The following is a 25,000-nucleotide window of genomic DNA, read 5'->3' on the forward strand; positions in this document are numbered from 1 at the left end:
TAGCAGTAGTATAGGAGTAAAGCGGAAGTAGTATAGCAGTAGAAATAGTATAGTAGTAGTATAAGAGTATAGTAGTAATAATAGTATAGTAGTAGTAATAGTGAAGTGGTTGTAGTATAGTAGTAGTAATATAGTAGTGGTAATAGTATAGTAGTACTAGTATAGGGGTATAGTAGTAATAATAGTATAGTAGTAGTAATAGTATAGTGGTAGTAGTATAGTAGTAGTAGTAATATAGTAGTAGTAGTAGTAGTATAGTAGTACTAGTATAGGAGTATAGTAGTAGTAGTACAGTAGTAGTACAGTAGTAGTAGTATAGTATTGTAACAGTATTGTAATATTACCCCCAGGCGTATTGTAGTGAAGGCTGAAGAGGGCTGTATAGTAGTAGTACAGTAGCAGTAGTATAGTATAGTAACAGTATACTAATATTACCCCCAGGCGTATTGTAGTAGTACACTAATAGTATAGTAGTAGTACAGTAATAGTATAGTAGTAGTATAGAAGTTTAGCAGTAGTACAGTAGTAGTATAGTATTGTATCAGTATTGTATTATTACCCCAGGCGTATTGTAGTGAAGGCTGAAGAGGGGTGTATAGTAGTTGTAGTACAGTAGTAGTACAGTAGTAGTAGTATAGTATTGTAACAGTATAGTAATATTACCCCCAGGCGTATTGTAGTGAAGGCTGAAGAGGGTTGTATAGTAGTAGTAGTACAGTAGTAGTAGTAGTATAGTATTGTAACAGTATAGTAATATTACCCCCAGGCGTATTGTAGTGAAGGCTGAAGAGGGTTGTATAGTAGTAGTAGTACAGTAGTAGTACAGTAGTAGTAGTATAGTATTGTAACAGTATAGTAATATTACCCCCAGGCGTATTGTAGTGAAGGCTGAAGAGGGTTGTATAGTAGTAGTAGTACAGTAGTAGTAGTATAGTATTGTAACAGTATTGTAATATTACCCCCAGGCGTATTGTAGTGAAGGCTGAAGAGGGTTGTATAGTAGTAGTAGTACAGTAGTAGTACAGTAGTAGTAGTATAGTATAGTAACAGTATAGTAATATTACCCCCAGGCGTATTGTAGTGAAGGCTGAAGAGGGTTGTATAGTAGTAGTAGTACAGTAGTAGTACAGTAGTAGTAGTATAGTATTGTAACAGTATTGTAATATTACCCCCAGGCGTATTGTAGTGAAGGCTGAAGAGGGTTGTATAGTAGTAGTAGTACAGTAGTAGTACAGTAGTAGTAGTATAGTATTGTAACAGTATAGTAATATTACCCCCAGGCGTATTGTAGTGAAGGCTGAAGAGGGTTGTATAGTAGTAGTAGTACAGTAGTAGTACAGTAGTAGTAGTATAGTATTGTAACAGTATTGTAATATTACCCCCAGGCGTATTGTAGTGAAGGCTGAAGAGGGTTGTATAGTAGTTGTAGTACAGAAGTAGTAGTATAGTATAGTAACAGTATAGTAATATTACCCCCAGGCGTATTGTAGTGAAGGCTGAAGAGGGTTGTATAGTAGTAGTACAGTACAGTAGTAGTACAGTAGTAGTAGTATAGTATTGTAACAGTATTGTAATATTACCCCCAGGCGTATTGTAGTGAAGGCTGAAGAGGGTTGTATAGTAGTTGTAGTACAGTAGTAGTACAGTAGTAGTAGTATAGTATTGTAACAGTATAGTAATATTACCCCCAGGCGTATTGTAGTGAAGGCTGAAGAGGGTTGTATAGTAGTAGTAGTACAGTAGTAGTACAGTAGTAGTAGTATAGTATAGTAACAGTATTGTAATATTACCCCCAGGCGTATTGTAGTGAAGGCTGAAGAGGGTTGTATAGTAGTAGTAGTACAGTAGTAGTAGTATAGTATTGTAACAGTATAGTAATATTACCCCCAGGCGTATTGTAGTGAAGGCTGAAGAGGGTTGTATAGTAGTAGTAGTACAGTAGTAGTACAGTAGTAGTAGTATAGTATAGTAACAGTATTGTAATATTACCCCCAGGCGTATTGTAGTGAAGGCTGAAGAGGGTTGTATAGTAGTTGTAGTACAGTAGTAGTACAGTAGTAGTAGTATAGTATAGTAACAGTATAGTAATATTACCCCCAGGCGTATTGTAGTGAAGGCTGAAGAGGGTTGTATAGTAGTTGTAGTACAGTAGTAGTACAGTAGTAGTAGTATAGTATTGTAACAGTATTGTAATCTTACCCCCAGGCGTATTGTAGTGAAGGCTGAAGAGGGTTGTATAGTAGTAGTAGTACAGTAGTAGTACAGTAGTAGTAGTATAGTATTGTAACAGTATTGTAATATTACCCCCAGGCGTATTGTAGTGAAGGCTGAAGAGGGTTGTATAGTAGTAGTAGTACAGTAGTAGTACAGTAGTAGTAGTATAGTATTGTAACAGTATTGTAATATTACCCCCAGGCGTATTGTAGTGAAGGCTGAAGAGGGTTGTATAGTAGTAGTAGTACAGTAGTAGTACAGTAGTAGTAGTATAGTATTGTAACAGTATAGTAATATTACCCCCAGGCGTATTGTAGTGAAGGCTGAAGAGGGTTGTATAGTAGTTGTAGTACAGTAGTAGTAGTATAGTATAGTAACAGTATAGTAATATTACCCCCAGGCGTATTGTAGTGAAGGCTGAAGAGGGTTGTATAGTAGTTGTAGTACAGTAGTAGTAGTATAGTATAGTAACAGTATAGTAATATTACCCCCAGGCGTATTGTAGTGAAGGCTGAAGAGGGTTGTATAGTAGTAGTAGTACAGTAGTAGTACAGTAGTAGTAGTATAGTATTGTAACAGTATAGTAATATTACCCCCAGGCGTATTGTAGTGAAGGCTGAAGAGGGTTGTATAGTAGTAGTAGTACAGTAGTAGTACAGTAGTAGTAGTATAGTATTGTAACAGTATTGTAATCTTACCCCCAGGCGTATTGTAGTGAAGGCTGAAGAGGGTTGTATAGTAGTAGTAGTACAGTAGTAGTACAGTAGTAGTAGTATAGTATAGTAACAGTATAGTAATATTACCCCCAGGCGTATTGTAGTGAAGGCTGAAGAGGGTTGTATAGTAGTAGTAGTACAGTAGTAGTACAGTAGTAGTAGTATAGTATAGTAACAGTATAGTAATATTACCCCCAGGCGTATTGTAGTGAAGGCTGAAGAGGGTTGTATAGTAGTAGTAGTACAGTAGTAGTACAGTAGTAGTAGTATAGTATTGTAACAGTATAGTAATATTACCCCCAGGCGTATTGTAGTGAAGGCTGAAGAGGGTTGTATAGTAGTAGTAGTACAGTAGTAGTACAGTAGTAGTAGTATAGTATTGTAACAGTATAGTAATATTACCCCCAGGCGTATTGTAGTGAAGGCTGAAGAGGGTTGTATAGTAGTAGTAGTACAGTAGTAGTACAGTAGTAGTAGTATAGTATAGTAACAGTATTGTAATATTACCCCCAGGCGTATTGTAGTGAAGGCTGAAGAGGGTTGTCAGGTAAGACAGCATCAACATATTCCACGGCCAGGAAGGCTGAGGACAAGATGGTGGCCGTACTGTTCACCTCCATTCTGATTGGCTGGTGGGGATGGGCTGGGAGGAGACTGGACAACACTGAGAACACCCACACACACACACACACACACACACACACACACACACATACACACACACACACACACACACACACACACACACACACACACACACACACACACACACACACACACACACACACTGCATAGCCATTAATCAAATAACTACCATATAACAGAAATATACAGGGGGAAACCTCTGGTCTGAAATATACAGGGGGAAACCTCTGGTCTGAAATATACAGGGGGAAACCTCTGGTCTGAAATATACAGGGGGAAACCTCTGGTCTGAAATATACAGGGGGAAACCTCTGGTCTGAAATATACAGGGGGAAACCTCTGGTCTGAAATATACAGGGGGAAACCTCTGGTCTGAAATATACAGGGGGAAACCTCTGGTCTGAAATATACAGGGGGGAAACCTCTGGTCTGAAATATACAGGGGGAAACCTCTGGTCTGATATATACAGGGGAAACCTCTGGTCTGAAATATACAGGGGGGAAACCTCTGGTCTGAAATATACAGGGGGAAACCTCTGGTCTGAAATATACAGGGGGAAACCTCTGGTCTGAAATATACAGGGGGAAACCTCTGGTCTGAAATATACAGGGGGAAACCTCTGGTCTGAAATATACAGGGGGAAACCTCTGGTCTGAAATATACAGGGGGAAACCTCTGGTCTGAAATATACAGGGGGAAACCTCTGGTCTGAAATATACAGGGGGGAAACCTCTGGTCTGAAATATACAGGGGGAAACCTCTGGTCTGAAATATACAGGGGGAAACCTCTGGTCTGAAATATACAGGGGGAAACCTCTGGTCTGACCAGGACATACAGTTCCAGTCAAACGTTTTGACCCACCTACTCCTTCAAGGGTTTTTATTTTATTTTTACTATTTTCTACATTGTAAAATAATAGTGAAGACATCAAAACTATGAAATAACACATATGGAATCATGTAGTAAATATATTTTATATTTGAGATTCTTCAAAGTAGCCACCCTTTGCCTTGATGACAGCTTTGTAAACTCTTCGCATTCTCTCAACCAGCTTCACCTGGAATGCTTTTCCAACAGTCTTGAAGGAGTTCCCACATATGCTGAGCACTTGTTGGCTGCTTTTCCTTCACTCTGCGGTCCGACTCATCCCAAACCATCTCAATTGGGCTGAGGTCAGGTGATTGTGGAGGCCAGGTCATCTGATGCAGCACTCCATCACTCTCCTTCTTGGTCAAATAGCCCTTACACAGCCTGGAGGTGTGTTGGGTCATTGTCCTGTTGAAAAACAAATGATAGTCCCACTAAGCGCAAACCAGATGGGATGGCGTATCGCTGCAGAATGCTGTGGTAGACATGCTGGTTAAGTGTGCCTTGAATTCTAAATAAATCACTGACAGTGTCACCAGCAAAGCACCCCCACACCATAACACCTCCTCCTCCTCCATGCTTCACGGTGGGAACCACACATGCAGAGATCATCCGTTTACCTACTCTGCGTCTCACAAAGACACGGCGGTTGGAACCAAAAATCTCCAATTTGGACTCATCAGACCAAAGGACAGATTTCCACCAGTTTAATGTCCATTGCTCGTGTTTCTTGGCCCAAGCAAGTCTCTTCTTCTTATTGGTGTCCTTTAGTAGTGGTTTCTTTGCAGCAATTCGACCATGAAGGCCTGATTCACACAGTCTCCTGTCAACAGTTGTTGTTGAGATGTGTCTGTTACTTGAACTCTGTGAAGCATTTATTTGGGCTGAAATCTGAGGCTGGTAACTCTAATGAACTGATCCACTGCAGCAGAGGAAACTCTGGGTCTTCCTTTCCTGTGGCGGTCCTCATGAGAGCCAGTTTCATCATAGCGCTTCATGTCTTAAAGAAATGATGGACTGTCGTTTCTCTTTGCTTATTTGAGCTGTTCTTGCCATAATATGGGCTTGGTCTTTTACCAAATAGGGCTGTCTTCTGTATTCCACCCCTACCTTCTCACAACACAACCGATTGGCTCAAACACATTAAGAAGGAAAGAAATTCCACAAATGAACAAGGCACACCTGTTAATTGAAATGCATTCCAGGTGACTACCTCGTGAAGCTGGTTGAGAGAATGCCAAGAGTGTGCAAAGCTGTCATCAAGTGAAAGGGTGGCTACTTTGAAGAATCTCAAATAAAAAAATATATAGATATATTGATTTTTTTTAACAATAAGAGAAGGGATTTTATAACATACAATGAGAAAGCCTATATCAGGATAAGTGATCACCAGTATGGAATATGACTGCTAGCACAACTCGATCGATACTGGACCAGATCTATTATTATATTATCGAGCTGTTACAGACTCACAGTCCTTATGTCCATTAAACAAGTCTGATTTAACTGCGATTATTAGTATAGAAAGAAAAGAAAAAATGTCAGTAAACGTTTACAATCCTCACTAGATGTTATAGAAATATTCAATTTGCCACTTTACAGGAGTGTTTAAAAAAAAAAAAAAACTCTTTCACACCGACTTTCTCTTTACCTTCGTGCGTTTATCTGATCGTTGGCTACTTTGTCTCGTTATTTGTCCGTGTGAACAACAATATAACACTGCACGTATACATTTATAAAGGTTTACAGTACAGTACCATATCTCTGACCCATTTAACACTCGGTATTAAGCCCCTATCTAGTATTAAACGGCAAAAAAGCTACTGCTGCGTTAGAATATAATAACAAAAGTTTGGTTATTGATTAGATTTAAAGAAGATAATGAATATAATATGTTAGTATATTACCTTGATGCGGCTGCGGGTCCGTCTACCTGAACCAAGAGGCTGCCGTGCGGCGTCAAATACACTATTATCTACGAGCCTGATTGGACGGAAGGGGAGAGGAGACCGACGTCACGGGGGCCGAGCCAGCGCTCTGATTGGCCCAAGGGGAATGGAGTGATGATAGTGAGACTCGGAGTTACCTAAAAGCAACGACCAATCAGCGAGCAGCAGGGCTTTCATAACGTCAGAGCGTTATACAGACGGTAGGAGAGGAGACGGGGTGTTGGGTAAAACAGCAAACTTTACAAAGAGGAACCAGAGGTGTTCATTGGTCGCTCTGTCCCCCTCCAGGGAGAACAGGGGACGTCCGTTATTGGACCAGACCCATGACGCAGCACATGTTGGTTCTAACCCAGCAGTAACCTACCTGATGCAGCACATGTTGGTTCTAACCCAGCAGTAACCTACCTGATGCAGCACATGTTGGTTCTAACCCAGCAGTAACATACCTGATGCAGCACATGTTGGTTCTAACCCAGCAGTAATACACCTGATGCAGCACATGTTGGTTCTAACCCAGCAGTAACCTACCTGATGCAGCACATGTTGGTTCTAACCCAGCAGTAACCTACCTGATGCAGCACATGTTGGTTCTAACCCAGCAGTAACCTACCTGATGCAGCACATGTTGGTTCTAACCCAGCAGTAACCTACCTGATGCAGCACATGTTGGTTCTAACCCAGCAGTAACCTACCTGATGCAGCACATGTTGGTTCTAACCCAGCAGTAATACACCTGATGCAGCACATGTTGGTTCTAACCCAGCAGTAACCTACCTGATGCAGCACATGTTGGTTCTAACCCAGCAGTAACCTACCTGATGCAGCACATGTTGGTTCTAACCCAGCAGTAACCTACCTGATGCAGCACATGTTGGTTCTAACCCAGCAGTAACATACCTGATGCAGCACATGTTGGTTCTAACCCAGCAGTAACCTACCTGATGCAGCACATGTTGGTTCTAACCCAGCAGTAACCTACCTGATGCAGCACATGTTGGTTCTAACCCAGCAGTAATCTACCTGATGCAGCACATGTTGGTTCTAACCCAGCAGTAATCTACCTGATGCAGCACATGTTGGTTCTAACCCAGCAGTAATACACCTGATGCAGCACATGTTGGTTCTAACCCAGCAGTAATACACCTGATGCAGCACATGTTGGTTCTAACCCAGCAGTAACCTACCTGATGCAGCACATGTTGGTTCTAACCCAGCAGTAACCTACCTGATGCAGCACATGTTGGTTCTAACCCAGCAGTAACCTACCTGATGCAGCACATGTTGGTTCTAACCCAGCAGTAATCTACCTGATGCAGCACATGTTGGTTCTAACCCAGCAGTAATCTACCTGATGCAGCACATGTTGGTTCTAACCCAGCAGTAATACACCTGATGCAGCACATGTTGGTTCTAACCCAGCAGTAATACACCTGATGCAGCACATGTTGGTTCTAACCCAGCAGTAACCTACCTGATGCAGCACATGTTGGTTCTAACCCAGCAGTAACCTACCTGATGCAGCACATGTTGGTTCTAACCCAGCAGTAATCTACCTGATGCAGCACATGTTGGTTCTAACCCAGCAGTAATCTACCTGATGCAGCACATGTTGGTTCTAACCCAGCAGTAATACACCTGATGCAGCACATGTTGGTTCTAACCCAGCAGTAATACACCTGATGCAGCACATGTTGGTTCTAACCCAGCAGTAACCTACCTGATGCAGCACATGTTGGTTCTAACCCAGCAGTAACCTACCTGATGCAGCACATGTTGGTTCTAACCCAGCAGTAACCTACCTGATGCAGCACATGTTGGTTCTAACCCAGCAGTAATCTACCTGATGCAGCACATGTTGGTTCTAACCCAGCAGTAACCTACCTGATGCAGCACATGTTGGTTCTAACCCAGCAGTAATCTACCTGATGCAGCACATGTTGGTTCTAACCCAGCAGTAACCTACCTGATGCAGCACATGTTGGTTCTAACCCAGCAGTAATCTACCTGATGCAGCACATGTTGGTTCAAAAAACAACTGGTGGTGTTCTGATCCAAACTCATTTATTCTGTCAGGACAAAAACAACTGGTGTTCTGATCCAAACTCATTTATTCTGTCAGTACAAAACAACTGGTGTTCTGATCCAAACTCATTTATTCTGTCAGGACAAAAACAACTGGTGGTGTTCTGATCCAAACTCATTTATTCTGTCGGGACAAAACAACTGGTGGTGTTCTGATCCAAACTCATTTATTCTGTCAGTACAAAACAACAAACTCAGAAATATTTACACAAGTCAACAAGAAAACTAAGATGGTGTCCAGAAGAGAGAGAGAGGTGTGTGTGTGTGTGTGTGGTGTGGGTGTGTGTGTGTGTTAGCTCTGTTTGAGTGGTGCAGCGGGTAGGATAGCTGAGGCCTGTTCTAGGAAGGCCAGGGGTGTGTGTGTGTGTTAGCTCTGTTTGAGTGGTGCAGCGGGTAGGATAGCTGAGGCCTGTTCTAGGAAGGCCAGGGGTGTGTGTGTGTGTTAGCTCTGTTTGAGTGGTGCAGCGGGTAGGATAGCTGAGGCCTGTTCTAGGAAGGCCAGGGGTGTGTGTGTGTGTTAGCTCTGTTTGAGTGGTGCAGCGGGTAGGATAGCTGAGGCCTGTTCTAGGAAGGCCAGGGGTGTGTGTGTGTGTTAGCTCTGTTTGAGTGGTGCAGCGGGTAGGATAGCTGAGGCCTGTTCTAGGAAGGCCAGGGGTGTGTGTGTGTGTTAGCTCTGTTTGAGTGGTGCAGCGGGTAGGATAGCTGAGGCCTGTTCTAGGAAGGCCAGGGGTGTGTGTGTGTGTTAGCTCTGTTTGAGTGGTGCAGCGGGTAGGATAGCTGAGGCCTGTTCTAGGAAGGCCAGGGGTGTGTGTGTGTGTTAGCTCTGTTTGAGTGGTGCAGCGGGTAGGATAGCTGAGGCCTGTTCTAGGAAGGCCAGGGGTGTGTGTGTGTGTTAGCTCTGTTTGAGTGGTGCAGCGGGTAGGATAGCTGAGGCCTGTTCTAGGAAGGCCAGGGGTCCAGGTGGAGGGAGATCTGATGGTTTACGATGCTGGACACTGACATCCTCAAGAACCTACAGAGAGTACAGACAGACGTGTTATCGTGATGCTGGACCAGACGTGTTATCGTGATGCTGGACCAGACGTGTTATCGTGATGCTGGACCAGACGTGTTATCGTGATGCTGGACCAGACGTGTTATCGTGATGCTGGACCAGACATTAACTACAGAACCTACAAACACGAGGAGGGGAGGACCCTGCTTCCTGGTCTAAAGGAGGAGGGGAGGACTCTGCTTCCTGGTCTAAAGGAGGAGGGGAGGACCCTGCTTCCTGGTCTAAAGGAGGAGGGGAGGACTCTGCTTCCTGGTCTAAAGGAGGAGGGGAGGACTCTGCTTCCTGGTCTAAAGGAGGAGGGGAGGACTCTGCTTCCTGGTCTAAAGGAGGAGGGGAGGACTCTGCTTCCTGGTCTAAAGGAGGAGGGGAGGACCCTGCTTCCTGGTCTAAAGGAGGAGGGGAGGACTCTGCTTCCTGGTCTAAAGGAGGAGGGGAGGACTCTGCTTCCTGGTCTAAAGGAGGAGGGGAGGACTCTGCTTCCTGGTCTAAAGGAGGAGGGGAGGACTCTGCTTCCTGGTCTAAAGGAGGAGGGGAGGACTCTGCTTCCTGGTCTAAAGGAGGAGGACGTACCTGCTGCCAGTGGTGCAGCTTAGACAGGTGTTTCTGAACAAGCAGCTCTTTCCTCTGGAGCTCATTACGCAGCTCAGACACATCCTGGAGAGGGGGAGAGAGAAGAGACAGGGGGAGAGAGAAGAGAGAGGGGGAGAGAGAAGAGAGAGGGGAGGGGGAGAGAGAGGGGGAGAGAGAAGAGAGAGGGGGAGACAAGAGATGGGGAGAGAGAAGAGGGGGAGAGAAGAGAGAGGGGAGAGAAGAGAGAGGGGGAGAGAAGAGAGAGGGGGAGAGAAGAGAGAAGGGGAGAGAGAAGAGAGGGGGAGAGAAGAGAGATGGACTAGCTGTTAATAGCAGTGGGTAGCCAGAATATCACCATACTGGTTAAGTCCCCCCCATACATAGAGCTCCAGGGTGAATTCCCCCCCCCTAGGTACAGATCTAAGACCAGCTTCCTCCCCAATCCTAACATTAACCATTAGTGGGGGGGGGAAATAACACTGACCCAAGATCAGCATCTAGTGGCGACTTCACCCTAATCCATATAGAGCGCCATCAAATTCTACAACCCAGTTCCACTGGTTTTTTCCCCTCTAATCAGGGACTGGATTAGACCTGGGTCACCAGGTGGGTGCTATCGAATGACCAAAGCTGGTAGGGTAAGAATTTAATAACCCCCTGGTATATACAGTATCACCTACCTCTTTGACCACCTGGTCGGGTTTCTGGACTGATAACTGAAGACGCTTCTGCAGGAAGAAACATTCAGTCTGTCTGGCGACATCCAGAAACTTCTGAATACATTGATCCACACCTGGGGAGACAGACAGGTTAGAGACAGACAGGTTAGAGACAGACAGACAGGTTAGAGACAGACAGGTTAGAGACAGACAGACAGGTTAGAGAGAGAGAGGTTAGAGACAGAGACAGGTTAGAGACAGACAGGTTAGAGAGAGACAGGTTAGAGAGAGACAGACAGGTTAGACAGAGACAGACAGGTTAGACAGAGACAGACAGGTTAGAGACAGACAGACAGGTGAGAGAGAGAGAGAGACAGGTTAGAGAGACAGGTTAGAGAGAGAGAGAGAGACAGGTTAGAGACAGCCAGGTTAGAGAGAGAGAGAGAGAGAGAGAGAGAGACAGGTTAGAGAGAGACAGACAGGTTAGAGAGAGACAGACAGGTTAGAGACAGACAGACAGGTGAGAGAGAGAGAGAGACAGGTTAGAGAGAGAGACAGGTTAGAGACAGACAGGTTAGAGAGAGAGAGAGACAGGTTAGAGACAGACAGGTTAGAGAGAGAGAGAGAGAGACAGGTTAGAGAGAGAGACAGACAGGTTAGAGACAGACAGGTTAGAGACAGACAGGTTAGAGAGAGACAGGTTAGAGAGAGACAGGTTAGAGAGAGACAGGTTAGAGAGAGACAGGTTAGAGAGAGACAGGTTAGAGAGAGAGAGAGACAGGTTAGAGAGAGAGAGAGACAGGTTAGAGAGAGACAGGTTAGAGAGAGAGAGAGAGAAACAGACAGGTTAGAGAGAGAGACAGGTTAGAGAGAGACAGACAGGTTAGAGAGAGACAGGTTAGAGAGAGAGACAGACAGGTTAGAGACAGACAGGTTAGAGAGAGACAGACAGGTTAGAGACAGACAGACAGGTTAGAGAGAGAGAGGTTAGAGACAGAGACAGGTTAGAGAGAGACAGGTTAGAGACAGACAGGTTAGAGAGAGACAGGTTAGAGAGAGAGACAGGTTAGAGAGAGAGAGAGACAGGTTAGAGAGAGAGAGAGACAGGTTAGAGAGAGACAGGTTAGAGAGAGAGAGAGAGAAACAGACAGGTTAGAGAGAGAGACAGGTTAGAGAGAGAGACAGACAGACAGGTTAGAGAGAGACAGGTTAGAGAGAGACAGGCAGGTTAGAGAGAGACAGACAGGTTAGAGAGAGACAGACAGGTTAGAGAGAGACAGACATGCAAGCCAGTTTATTTTAGCTAGATAAACAATTACATTTTTTTTTATGAATGTGTTTCAAACTGTTTACAATGCAACTAGCTAACTGCCCCAAGGCTAGCCAACTCTCCTCCCCCTGAATTACTGAGTATGCAGGATTTTGCTACAGCCCTGCTGTAAAAAAACTGGACCCTGAATGGCTAAATCAGGTGTTAGAACAGGGCTGGAGCAAAACCATGCACACCCTGTCGCGATCCAGGAGGATGGTTGTTGGTCACCTAGGAGCTTGTCTGGGAATATGGTGCCCTTTTGGGTCGTAAACTTTACTGGGTCTCACCTGTCCGAATCTCCTCCTGGTCGGTTCCGTTCACGTAGTCTTGGCTCACTAGGGACGCAAAGCAAGCCTGCCGACACAAGACAACTGGTTAACAGTTCACTACTCAACACTGAGCTAGCTTCAGTAACGCCAGAGGTACATGTACTGAGCTAGCTTCAGTAACACCAGGCCAGAGATACATGTACCTAGCTAGCTTCAGTAACGCCAGGCCAGAGATACATGTACTTAGCAAGCTTCAGTAACACCAGGCCAGAGATACATGTACTTAGCTAGCTTCAGTAACACCAGGCCAGAGATACATGTACTTAGCTAGCTTCAGTAACACCAGGCCTGAGATACATGTACTTAGCTAGCTTCAGTAACACCAGGCCAGAGATACATGTACTTAGCTAGCTTCAGTAACGCCATGCCAGAGATACATGTACTTAGCTAGCTTCAGTAACACCAGGCCAGAGATACATGTACTTAGCTAGCTTCAGTAACACCAGGCCTGAGATACATGTACCTAGCTAGCTTCAGTAACGCCAGGCCAGAGATACATGTACTCAGCTAGCTTCAGTAACGCCAGGCCAGAGATACATGTATCTAGCTAGCTTCAGTAACGCCAGGCCAGAGATACATGTACTTAGCTAGCTTCAGTAACACCAGGCCAGAGATACATGTACTTAGCTAGCTTCAGTAACACCAGGCCTGAGATACATGTACCTAGCTAGCTTCAGTAACGCCAGGCCAGAGATACATGTACTCAGCTAGCTTCAGTAACGCCAGGCCAGAGATACATGTATCTAGCTAGCTTCAGTAACGCCAGGCCATAGATACATGTACTTAGCTAGCTTCAGTAACGCCAGGCCAGGTGTTTGATGCCATTCGCTCTGTTCCAGACATTATAATGAGCTGTTGTCCAACAACAACAACAACAATGTTAGCTAGCTAACTACTAGCTGGCTTCGGTAACGCTAGACAAGTCCAAAGGCTATGCTTCATTTAGGTAGCTAGTATCATTACGTTAGCTATACCACGGCTGGCTAGTATCATTACGTTACCTATACCACGGCTAGCTAGGCTAGCTAGTATCATTACGTTAGCTATACCACGGCTAGCTAGTATCATTACGTTAGCTATACCACGGCTAGCTAGTATCATTACGTTAGCTATACCACGGCTAGCTAGTATCATTACGTTAGCTATACCACGGCTAGCTAGTATCATTACGTTAGCTATACCACGGCTAGCTACTATCATTACGTTAGCTATACCACGGCTAGCTAGTATCATTACGTTAGCTATACCACGGCTAGCTAGTACCATTACGTTAGCTATACCACGGCTAGCTAGTATCATTGCGTTAACTATACCACGGCTAGCTAGGCTGGCTAGTATCATTACGTTAGCTATACCACGGCTAGTTATGGCTAGCTAGCGTCCACCAGGACAGTGGAGTTGTCGCTCTCGTACCTCGAAAGAAGCCTCCAGGTCGTCTACTAGAGTGTTGGGGCCCTGGACCCTGTTCCCTGGAGCTCCAGACAGTAGTCCCGGCTGACCCGGGCCGCCGACAGGGTGAGGACCAGCAGACTGCTGGCCAGGGAACATCCCGCTGCCCATGGAGGAAGACATCTTGGATGGTTGTTTGTACCAGTCGGTGAGGCCGCTGCTCGCAGTGCGCAGGACATGCCACGAATTTTATAGATTCTACTAAATGACTAAATAAAAAAGTTTGATTCAAATAAATGGTTTGCAATTAAAATAAATGTGTCATTTACATGCAGTTATAACAATACACATTGACCCCCCCCAAAACATTGTTTTATTTGTGTTTTATTTAAATGACATGTAAATATTGGCAATAATAATATTTTATTGTTTTTGTGTGCAGAAGTGCATATCAAAATCAGCATTTGAGTTTCTCCCACAACTACTGAACAGAGAGAGGTTGGTTTACTGACTGTCGCTGAAGACGAGTTTTTACCCTACGTAAGCAACGCAAGAACGCTACGCAAAATGACTATCCTGCGTTCTTGCATCCGGTTATAAATCACAAGGCTGCGTAGTTTTGTTACGCAACAACATTTTGCATAGCTACTTGTAGTTACCGTTCCAAAATAAGATTGCAGTCGACTGTGGTATTTTTTGGAAGCAGTAATTGCAGAATAACTCCAGTAAAAATGTACTTATTTTGGATGCAGTTACACTGCACTCTGACTGCAATCTTTTTTTTTTGTAAGGGTAGGATACGATATACTTTGTCCATTTACATGAAAATTCAGTTTCTCAATGCATAGGTATGTAGGCTATAAACTAGGCCAGAGAGGAAATTAGTTACATGTCCTGTTGCAGGGGCACGGGGTTGGAAATGTCCTCTTCAGCCCCTCTCTATGCACAACAGGCTACTACCAGATAACTCAGAATACATCCCAAATGGCATCCTACTCCTTATATAGTGCACTACTTTTGACCAGTCCAATGGGTAGTGGACAAAAAGGGCCTATTCCCTATATATATATATATATATATATATATATATATATATATATATATATATATATATATATATATATATAGTGCACTACTTTTCACCGGTCCTGTGGGTAGTGCACTACTTTTGACCAGACTCCTATGGGTAGGGAATAAGGTGCTATTTGGGAAGCAGTCTGTGATTCTACACAGTACCACAGTCTCTGTCTCTACAGAATAATCCTTCTCCAGCCAGCTCAGTGTGTGTAGGTGTGGTGTGTGTGTGTGTGTCTTCAGTCTTGGTTAGCCAGTCCAGCAGCGAACTCTACCAGTGTTCGTGTCGGTCGCCCAGACATTCCTTTCTTCAGGTAGGGAACCTGGACAGAGACAAACAAAGAGAAAAGTGTATTGTTAAATGTCCAACAGGACAACAGACAGTGTCTCTCAGCAATCAAACCCTTCAGCCTGACAGAACAGAAGGGGTTGTGATCATCTCAACTCCTCCAGTATGTGTTGATGTGTTGTAGCTAGTTCGTAAGCTAAGCTAGCCACTGTAGCTTGCCAGTAACTCCTCCAGTATGTGTTGATGTGTTGTAGGTAGTTCGTAAGCTAAGCTAGCCACTGTAGCTAGCCAGTAACTCCTCCAGTATGTGTTGATGTGTTGTAGCTAGTTCGTAAGCTAAGCTAGCCACTGTAGCTAGCCAGTAACTCCTCCAGTATGTGTTGATGTGTTGTAGCTAGTTCGTAAGCTAAGCTAGCCACTGTAGCTAGCCAGTAACTCCTCCAGTATGTGTTGATGTGTTGTAGGTAGTTCGTAAGCTAAGCTAGCCACTGTAGCTAGCCAGTAACTCCTCCAGTATGTGTTGATGTGTTGTAGCTAGTTCGTAAGCTAAGCTAGCCACTGTAGCTAGCCAGTAACTCCTCCAGTATGTGTTGATGTGTTGTAGCTAGTTCGTAAGCTAAGCTAGCCACTGTAGCTAGCCAGTAACTCCTCCAGTATGTGTTGATGTGTTGTAGGTAGTTCGTAAGCTAAGCTAGCCACTGTAGCTAGCCAGTAACTCCTCCAGTATGTGTTGACGGGTCGTAGCTAGTTCGTAAGCTAAGCTAGCCACTGTAGCTAGCCAGTAACTCCTCCAGTATGTGTTGATGTGTTGTAGCTAGTTCGTAAGCTAAGCTAGCCACTGTAGCTAGCCAGTAACTCCTCCAGTATGTGTTGATGTGTCGTAGCTAGTTCGTAAGCTAAGCTAGCCACTGTAGCTAGCCAGTAACTCCTCCAGTATGTGTTGATGTGTCGTAGCTAGTTCGTAAGCTAAGCTAGCCACTGTAGCTAGCCAGTAACTCCTCCAGTATGTGTTGACGGGTCGTAGCTAGTTCGTAAGCTAAGCTAGCCACTGTAGCTAGCCAGTAACTCCTCCAGTATGTGTTGATGTGTCGTAGCTAGTTCGTAAGCTAAGCTAGCCACTGTAGCTAGCCAGTAACTCCTCCAGTATGTGTTGACGGGTCGTAGCTAGTTCGTAAGCTAAGCTAGCCACTGTAGCTAGCCAGTAACCCCTCCAGTATGTGTTGTAGCTAGTTCGTACGCTAAGCTAGGCACTGTAGCTAGCCAGTAACTCCTCCAGTATGTGTTGATGTGTCGTAGCTAGTTCGTAAGCTAAGCTAGCCACTGTAGCTAGCCAGTAACTCCTCCAGTATGTGTTGATGTGTTGTAGCTAGTTCGTAAGCTAAGCTAGCCACTGTAGCTAGCCAGTAACTCCTCCAGTATGTGTTGATATGTCGTAGCTAGTTCGTAAGCTAAGCTAGCCACTGTAGCTAGCCAGTAACTCCTCCAGTATGTGTTGATGTGATGTAGCTAGTTCGTAAGCTAAGCTAGCCACTGTAGCTAGCCAGTAACTCCTCCAGTATGTGTTGATGTGTCGTAGCTAGTTCGTAAGCTAAGCTAGCCACTGTAGCTAGCCAGTAACTCCTCCAGTATGTGTTGATGTGATGTAGCTAGTTCGTAAGCTAAGCTAGCCACTGTAGCTAGCCAGTAACTCCTCCAGTATGTGTTGATGTGTTGTAGCTAGTTCGTAAGCTAAGCTAGCCAGTAACTCCTCCAGTATGTGTTGATGTGTCGTAGCTAGTTCGTAAGCTAAGCTAGCCACTGTAGCTAGCCAGTAACTCCTCCAGTATGTGTTGATGTGATGTAGCTAGTTCGTAAGCTAAGCTAGCCACTGTAGCTAGCCAGTAACTCCTCCAGTATGTGTTGATGTGTCGTAGCTAGTTCGTAAGCTAAGCTAGCCACTGTAGCTAGCCAGTAACTCCTCCAGTATGTGTTGATGTGATGTAGCTAGTTCGTAAGCTAAGCTAGCCACTGTAGCTAGCCAGTAACTCCTCCAGTATGTGTTGATGTGTTGTAGCTAGTTCGTAAGCTAAGCTAGCCAGTAACTCCTCCAGTATGTGTTGATGTGTCGTAGCTAGTTCGTAAGCTAAGCTAGCCACTGTAGCTAGCCAGTAACTCCTCCAGTATGTGTTGATGTGTTGTAGCTAGTTCGTAAGCTAAGCTAGCCACTGTAGCTAGCCAGTAACTCCTCCAGTATGTGTTGATGTGTCGTAGCTAGTTCGTAAGCTAAGCTAGCCACTGTAGCTAGCCAGTAACTCCTCCAGTATGTGTTGATGTGTTGTAGCTAGTTCGTAAGCTAAGCTAGCCACTGTAGCTAGCCAGTAACTCCTCCAGTATGTGTTGATGTGTTGTAGCTAGTTCGTAAGCTAAGCTAGCCACTGTAGCTAGCCAGTAACTCCTCCAGTATGTGTTGATGTGTCGTAGCTAGTTCGTAAGCTAAGCTACAGGAAGCTGTAGAGGTCAATACGAAATGGCACTTCTGCAGCCAAATATCTTCTTCATTCATTTGTTTAAGTTTTTAAAGGATGAACTGACCTGGTGTGATGATGCATTGTTCTACAGTTTAAAGTCGTTATTTTAGCGTTTCCCCCCCCCAAAGTCAACCTTTAAACTGTAGTGTTTTATGTTGTACATGTTTTAAGCTTTGTGTGCTGCCATTTTGGCCAGGTCCCTTTTGCAAAATATATTTAAATCTCAATGAGACGAACCTGGTCAAATCAATACAAAAAATCAAAACAGCTCTAAAATATCAATGTTTCAGAAGGCTGCCGTACCTCGTCCTTATTGGTCATCACCCCGGCGATGTCCAGGTGCGCCCAATGAGTGGCCGTCACAAACTCCCTCAGAAACGCTGCCGCCGTGCAGGCCCCGCCAGAACTACACACACACACACACACACACACACACACACACACACACACACACACACACACACACACACACACACACACACACACACACACACACACAGGTTAAGAAGATGGCATTAACACAGAAATTGTTTAGGGCTGTTTCTAGATGTTACCTGTGTGTGTGTGTGTGTGTGTGTGTGTGTGTGTGTGTGTGTGTGTGTGTGTGTGTTCTTACCGGCTGTACTTGCCGACGTTGTTGAGGTCAGCCAGCTGGCAGTCAGTGACCTGTCTGGTGTAATGCTGAAACAACGGCATCCTCCAGACCCGGTCTCCCGTTACCACACTGGCCTAAAGCACAGAGAGAGAACATCACACTGGGTATGTAACCCTCCAGACCCCGTTACCACCCTGGGTATGTAACCCTCCAGACCCCGTTACCACCCTGGGTATGTAACCCTCCAGACCCCGTTACCACACTGGGTATGTAACCCTCCAGACCCCGTTACCACCCTGGGTATGTAACCCTCCAGACCCCGTTACCACCCTGGGTATGTAACCCTCCAGACCCCGTTACCACCCTGGGTATGTAACCCTCCAGACCCCGTTACCACCCTGGGTATGTAACCCTCCAGACCCCGTTACCACCCTGGGTATGTAACCCTCCAGACCCCGTTACCACCCTGGGTATGTAACCCTCCAGACCCGTTACCACCCTGGGTATGTAACCCTCCAGACCCCGTTACCACCCTGGGTATGTAACCCTCCAGACCCTGTTACCACACTGGGTATGTAACCCTCCAGACCCCGTTACCACCCTGGGTATGTAACCCTCCAGACCCCGTTACCACCCTGGGTATGTAACCCTCCAGACCCCGTTACCACCCTGGGTATGTAACCCTCCAGACCCGTTACCACCCTGGGTATGTAACCCTCCAGACCCCGTTACCACCCTGGGTATGTAACCCTCCAGACCCCGTTACCACCCTGGGTATGTAACCCTCCAGACCCCGTTACCACCCTGGGTATGTAACCCTCCAGACCCCGTTACCACCCTGGGTATGTAACCCTCCAGACCCGTACCACCCTGGGTATGTAACCCTCCAGACCCCGTTACCACCCTGGGTATGTACCCCTCCAGACCCTGTTACCACCCTGGGTATGTAACCCTCCAGACCCCGTTACCACCCCTGGGTATGTAACCCTCCAGACCCTGTTACCACCCTGGGTATGTAACCCTCCAGACCCCGTTACCACCCTGGGTATGTAACCCAACAGACCCTGTTACCACCCTGGGTATGTAACCCTCCAGACCCCGTTACCACCCTGGGTATGTAACCCTCCAGACCCTGTTACCACCCTGGGTATGTAGCCCTCCAGACCCCGTTACCACCCTGGGTATGTAACCCTCCAGACCCCGTTACCACCCTGGGTATGTAACCCTCCAGACCCCGTTACCACCCTGGGTATGTAACCCTCCAGACCCTGTTACCACCTTGGGTATGTAACCCTCCAGACCCTGTTACCACCCTGGGTATGTAACCCTCCAGACCCTGTTACCACCCTGGGTATGTAACCCTCCAGACCCCGTTACCACCCTGGGTATGTAACCCTCTAGACCCTGTTACCACCCTGGGTATGTAACCCTCCAGACCCTGTTACCACCCTGGGTATGTAACCCTCCAGACCCTGTTACCACCCTGGGTATGTAACCCTCCAGACCCCGTTACCACCCTGGGTATGTAACCCTCCAGACCCCGTTACCACCCTGGGTATGTAACCCTCCAGACCCCGTTACCACCCTGGGTATGTACCCCTCCAGACCCCGTTACCACCCTGGGTATGTACCCCTCCAGACCCCGTTACCACCCTGGGTATGTACCCCTCCAGACCCCATTACCACCCTGGGTATGTACCCCTCCAGACCCCGTTACCACCCTGGGTATGTAACCCTCCAGACCCTGTTACCACCCTGGGTATGTAACCCTCCAGACCCCGTTACCACCCTGGGTATGTAACCCTCCAGACCCCGTTACCACCCTGGGTATGTACCCCTCCAGACCCCGTTACCACCCTGGGTATGTACCCCTCCAGACCCCGTTACCACCCTGGGTATGTAACCCTCCAGACCCTGTGTTAGTGTGGTCACAATAGCAGAATTTTTTACTTGGACACCGATACCAGGTTTAGTATCGCGATAGTCTCAATACCAAAAAGGATAAGGACAGATTCTGCCTGGTTTTCGCTCTCAAAAAAATAAATAAAATCACACTTTTAAATAGCAAAAACAACTAAATTCAAAATGTTCCAACTCCACAGCAAAAGGCTTAAGCTACATCAGGAGACGACATGAGGAAGTTTCTGTAAAGTACATGTGATGGAGTTAGCAAAACAACATGCCTACTGGACCGATGCAGATATGCAGAGGCTACTTTATAGTTCATTCTTAATTGAGATGGGAAAAGCCTTTCCATCTACCTGAAGAATGGTATCGTCAGTAGCATTATAGCATTAGCATTAGCAGCATTAGCATCAGCAGCATTATTAGCATTAGCATCAGCAGTATTATTAGTATTAGCATCAGCATTAGCAGCATTAGCATCAGCAGCATTAGCATTAGCATTCAGCAGCATTATTAGCATTAGCATCAGCAGTATTATTAGTATTAGCATCAGCATTAGCAGCATTAGCATCAGCAGCATTAGCATCAGCAGCATTAGCATAATTGCTAACGGTTACAAAGTGTAGACATACAGCGCCTTCAGAAAGTATTCACACCCCTTTGACTTTCCCCCACATTTGCTTGTGTTACAGCCTGAATTTAAAATGGAATAAAATGTACATAGTTTGTCACTGGCCTACACATAATGTCAAAGTAGAAAATATTTTTCGAAATCTTTAAAAAAATGAATTAAAACTGAGATGTCTTCACTCTATAATATATTCAAGCCTCAAGTTCAGGAGTAAAGATGTGCATGGACACACTGTGTAATACTGGTTAATGTGAGTTTTTAATGACTACCTCATCTCTGTACCTCACACACATACAGATAATTGTAAGGTCCCTCAGTCCAGCAGTGAATTTCAAACACAGATTCAACCACAAAGACCAGGGAGGTTTTCCAATGTCTCACAAAGAAGGGCCACCTACTGGTAGATGGGTAAAAATGAGGGAAAAAAAAGCTTGGTGAAGTTATTAATTACACTTTGTATTGTGTATCAATACACCCAGTCACTACAAAGATACAGGCGTCCTTCCTAACTTAGTTGCCGGAGAGGAAGGAAACCGCTCAGGGATTTCACCCTGAGACCAATGGTGACTTTAAAACAGTTACAGAGTTTAATGGCTGTGATAGGAGGAAACTGAGGATGGATCAACAACATTGTAGTTACTCCACAATACTAACCTAAATGACAGAGTGAAAAGAAGGAAGCCTTTACCGAATAAACATATTCCAAAACATGCTTCCTGTTTGCAACAAGACACTAAAGTAATACTGCATAAAATGTGATACAGCAATTAACTTTGTATCCTGAATACAACATGTTATGTTTGGGACAAATCCAATATAACACATCACTGAGTACCACTCACCCATATTATCTAGCATAGTGGTGGCTGCATCATGTTATGAGGTATGCTTGTCATCGTTAAGAACTGGGGGAGTTTTTCAGGATGAAAAAATAAACAGAATGGAGCTAAGCACAGGCAAAATCCTAGAAGGAAAACCTGGTTCAGCCTGCTTTTCCACCAGACACTGGGAGATGAATTCACCTTTCAGCAGTTACTTAAAATCTACGGTCAGACCTGAAACTGGTTTTCTAGCAATGATCTACAACCAATGTGACAGAGCCTGAATAGATTAAAAATGGGCAAATGTTGCACAATCCAGGTGTGGAAAGCTCTCAGAGAATTACCCAGAAAGACTCACAGCTGTAATCGTTGCCAAAAGGTGTTTCTACAAAGTATTGACTCAGGGGTGTGAATACTTATGTAAATTAGATATTTCAGTATTTAATTTTCAATAAAACGTAACAATTTCAAAAAATATGTATTTACTCCATTTTTGAATTCAAGGGGCCTTAACATCACAAACAGACAACACACGGGGGGGCATTTACAATTGTGTTGCCCTCTCCATACAGTTGCAGGAAATACGTATTACAGATCTTTTCTGTTCACGTCTTATGATAATATGGTGCAAAATAATGTTTGGTTTTTTTTTTCGAACAAAAGTTCAATACATTTTTAGTTGATTTCCAAAAACGTGAGACATTTTGATAGAAGAACCCAACATACACAATTATAATACAGGATGTGTTTTTCAGTATATGTCACATCCTGACCAGTAAAAGGGGTTATTTGTTATTGTAGTTTGGTCAGGGCGTGGCAGGGGGTGTTTGTTTTGTGTGTTTCGGGGGTTTTTTGGTTTATGTTCTATGTTATCTATTTCTATGTGTTTATCTAGTTTTTTATTTCTATGTTTGGTTTTAGCAATGACCTCCAATTAGAGGCAGCTGGTTGTCGTTGTCTCTAATTGGAGGCCATATTTAGTTGGGTGTGTTTTGTGGCTGGTTGTTCCTAGTATAGTCTGTGCACCTTACTGGACTGTTATCGTTGTCTCTAATTGGAGGCCATATTTAGTTGGGTGTGTTTTGTGGCTGGTTGTTTCCTAGTATAGTCTGTGCACCTTACTGGACTGTTATCGTTGTCTCTAATTGGAGGCCATATTTAGTTGGGTGTGTTTTGTGGCTGGTTGTTTCCTAGTATAGTCTGTGCACCTTACTGGACTGTTATCGTTGTCTCTAATTGGAGGCCATATTTAGTTGGGTGTGTTTTGTGGCTGGTTGTTTCCTAGTATAGTCTGTGCACCTTACTGGACTGTTGTCGTTGTCTCTAATTGGAGGCCATATTTAGTTGGGTGTGTTTTGTGGCTGGTTGTTTCCTACTATAGTCTGTGCACCTTACTGGACTGTTGTCGTTGTCTCTAATTGGAGGCCATATTTAGTTGGGTGTGTTTTGTGGCTGGTTGTTTCTAGTATAGTCTGTCCACCTTACTGGACTGTTATCGTTGTCTCTAATTGGAGGCCATATTTAGTTGGGTGTGTTTTGTGGCTGGTTGTTTCCTAGTATAGTCTGTGCACCTTACTGGACTGTTATCGTTGTCTCTAATTGGAGGCCATATTTAGTTGGGTGTGTTTTGTGGCTGGTTGTTTCCTAGTATAGTCTGTGCACCTTACTGGACTGTTATCGTTGTCTCTAATTGGAGGCCATATTTAGTTGGGTGTGTTTTGTGGCTGGTTGTTTCCAGTATAGTCTGTGCACCTTACTGGACTGTTATCGTTGTCTCTAATTGGAGGCCATATTTAGTTGGGTGTGTTTTGTGGCTGGTTGTTTCTAGTATAGTCTGTGCACCTTACTGGACTGTTATCGTTGTCTCTAATTGGAGGCCATATTTAGTTGGGTGTGTTTTGTGGCTGGTTGTTTCCTAGTATAGTCTGTGCACCTTACTGGACTGTTATCGTTGTCTCTAATTGGAGGCCATATTTAGTTGGGTGTGTTTTGTGGCTGGTTGTTTCCTAGTATAGTCTGTGCACCTTACTGGACTGTTATCGTTGTCTCTAATTGGAGGCCATATTTAGTTGGGTGTGTTTTGTGGCTGGTTGTTTCCTAGTATAGTCTGTGCACCTTACTGGACTGTTATCGTTGTCTCTAATTGGAGGCCATATTTAGTTGGGTGTGTTTTGTGGCTGGTTGTTTCCTACTATAGTCTGTGCACCTTACTGGACTGTTATCGTTGTCTCTAATTGGAGGCCATATTTAGTTGGGTGTGTTTTGTGGCTGGTTGTTTCTAGTATAGTCTGTGCACCTTACTGGACTGTTATCGTTGTCTCTAATTGGAGGCCATATTTAGTTGGGTGTGTTTTGTGGCTGGTTGTTTCCTAGTATAGTCTGTGCACCTTACTGGACTGTTATCGTTGTCTCTAATTGGAGGCCATATTTAGTTGGGTGTGTTTTGTGGCTGGTTGTTCCTAGTATAGTCTGTGCACCTTACTGGACTGTTATCGTTGTCTCTAATTGGAGGCCATATTTAGTTGGGTGTGTTTTGTGGCTGGTTGTTCCTAGTATAGTCTGTGCACCTTACTGGACTGTTATCGTTGTCTCTAATTGGAGGCCATATTTAGTTGGGTGTGTTTTGTGGCTGGTTGTTCCTAGTATAGTCTGTGCACCTTACTGGACTGTTATCGTTGTCTCTAATTGGAGGCCATATTTAGTTGGGTGTGTTTTGTGGCTGGTTGTTCCTAGTATAGTCTGTGCACCTTACTGGACTGTTATCGTTGTCTCTAATTGGAGGCCATATTTAGTTGGGTGTGTTTTGTGGCTGGTTGTTTCTAGTATAGTCTGTGCACCTTACTGGACTGTTATCGTTGTCTGTTTATTTTGTGATTAAGTGTTTTCTTTAAATAAATAAGATGAGCACTTGGTCCCCCTTCAACGACACGTGTGTGTGTGTGTGTGTGTGTGTGTGTGTGTGTGTGTGTGTGTGTGTGTGTGTGTGTGTGTGTGTTACCTTGTGAAGCTGTTCCCAGAGCCAGTCAGAGTTGGTGAAGACTCCTGTCGCTGCTGAACCCAGAGCAACATCCATCGCTCCTGAGAGATGACAGGAGAAAACACGAAGTGACCAATAGAGTAGCCGTTTAGCGACCAGCGATGTCTCTCTCTCTCACGGTGTACTAACCGGTGAGGGTGGCAGCGTTGACGATGGCCCTGGGGTTGAAGCTGTGAGCGTAACAGAGAGCATCTGCCAGGATCAACCTTCCCTCTGCGTCCGTGTTGTCCACCTACACACACTAAATACTTCATTTGATGTAAAACACACACACCTGTGTGGTTTAGTAGCCACGGTAACACACACACGTATGGTTTAGTAGCCACGCTAACACACACACACACACACACACA

At 44.9% G+C, this 25,000-nt stretch overlaps 3 protein-coding genes across 4 annotated transcripts in view; all 3 read right to left on the reverse strand.

The window, feature by feature from the left end:
* Window positions 1-6,504, reverse strand: part of LOC106590825 (methylsterol monooxygenase 1) — a 17,601-nt gene extending 11,097 nt beyond the window's left edge. Inside the window, exons 1-2 of the mRNA XM_045711443.1 lie at window positions 6,352-6,504; window positions 3,438-3,594 (exon numbers count right to left, since the gene is read on the reverse strand). Coding sequence (XP_045567399.1) covers window positions 3,438-3,550 — 113 coding nt within the window. The 5' untranslated portion in view covers window positions 3,551-3,594; window positions 6,352-6,504. The remainder of the gene's footprint in view (window positions 1-3,437; window positions 3,595-6,351) is intronic.
* Window positions 6,505-8,577: 2,073 nt separating this feature from the next.
* LOC106595569 (mediator of RNA polymerase II transcription subunit 28) lies at window positions 8,578-14,026 on the reverse strand. The gene is made up of 5 exons (XM_045711444.1): window positions 13,813-14,026; window positions 12,358-12,424; window positions 10,780-10,892; window positions 10,100-10,183; window positions 8,578-9,487 (listed from the first exon to the last, which is right to left on the reverse strand). The coding sequence occupies exons 1-5, from the start codon at window positions 13,969-13,971 to the stop codon at window positions 9,368-9,370; spliced, it is 543 nt and encodes a 180-aa protein (XP_045567400.1). The 5' UTR covers window positions 13,972-14,026; the 3' UTR covers window positions 8,578-9,367.
* A 130-nt stretch (window positions 14,027-14,156) lies between these two features.
* Window positions 14,157-25,000, reverse strand: part of lap3 (leucine aminopeptidase 3) — a 24,846-nt gene continuing 14,002 nt past the window's right edge. Inside the window, exons 11-16 of one of the 2 annotated variants that reach the window (NM_001140319.1) lie at window positions 24,777-24,879; window positions 24,609-24,688; window positions 18,275-18,387; window positions 17,962-18,064; window positions 14,978-15,185; window positions 14,157-14,911 (exon numbers count right to left, since the gene is read on the reverse strand). In NM_001140319.1, coding sequence (NP_001133791.1) covers window positions 15,102-15,185; window positions 17,962-18,064; window positions 18,275-18,387; window positions 24,609-24,688; window positions 24,777-24,879 — 483 coding nt within the window. In that variant the 3' untranslated portion in view covers window positions 14,157-14,911; window positions 14,978-15,101. Of the gene's footprint in view, window positions 15,186-17,961; window positions 18,065-18,274; window positions 18,388-24,608; window positions 24,689-24,776; window positions 24,880-25,000 lie in introns of both variants that reach the window. The other variant, XM_045711437.1, reaches the window with a different exon arrangement.

The sequence above is a fragment of the Salmo salar genome, unplaced genomic scaffold, assembly GCF_905237065.1.
Source record: "Salmo salar unplaced genomic scaffold, Ssal_v3.1, whole genome shotgun sequence".
NCBI lineage: Eukaryota > Metazoa > Chordata > Actinopteri > Salmoniformes > Salmonidae > Salmo > Salmo salar.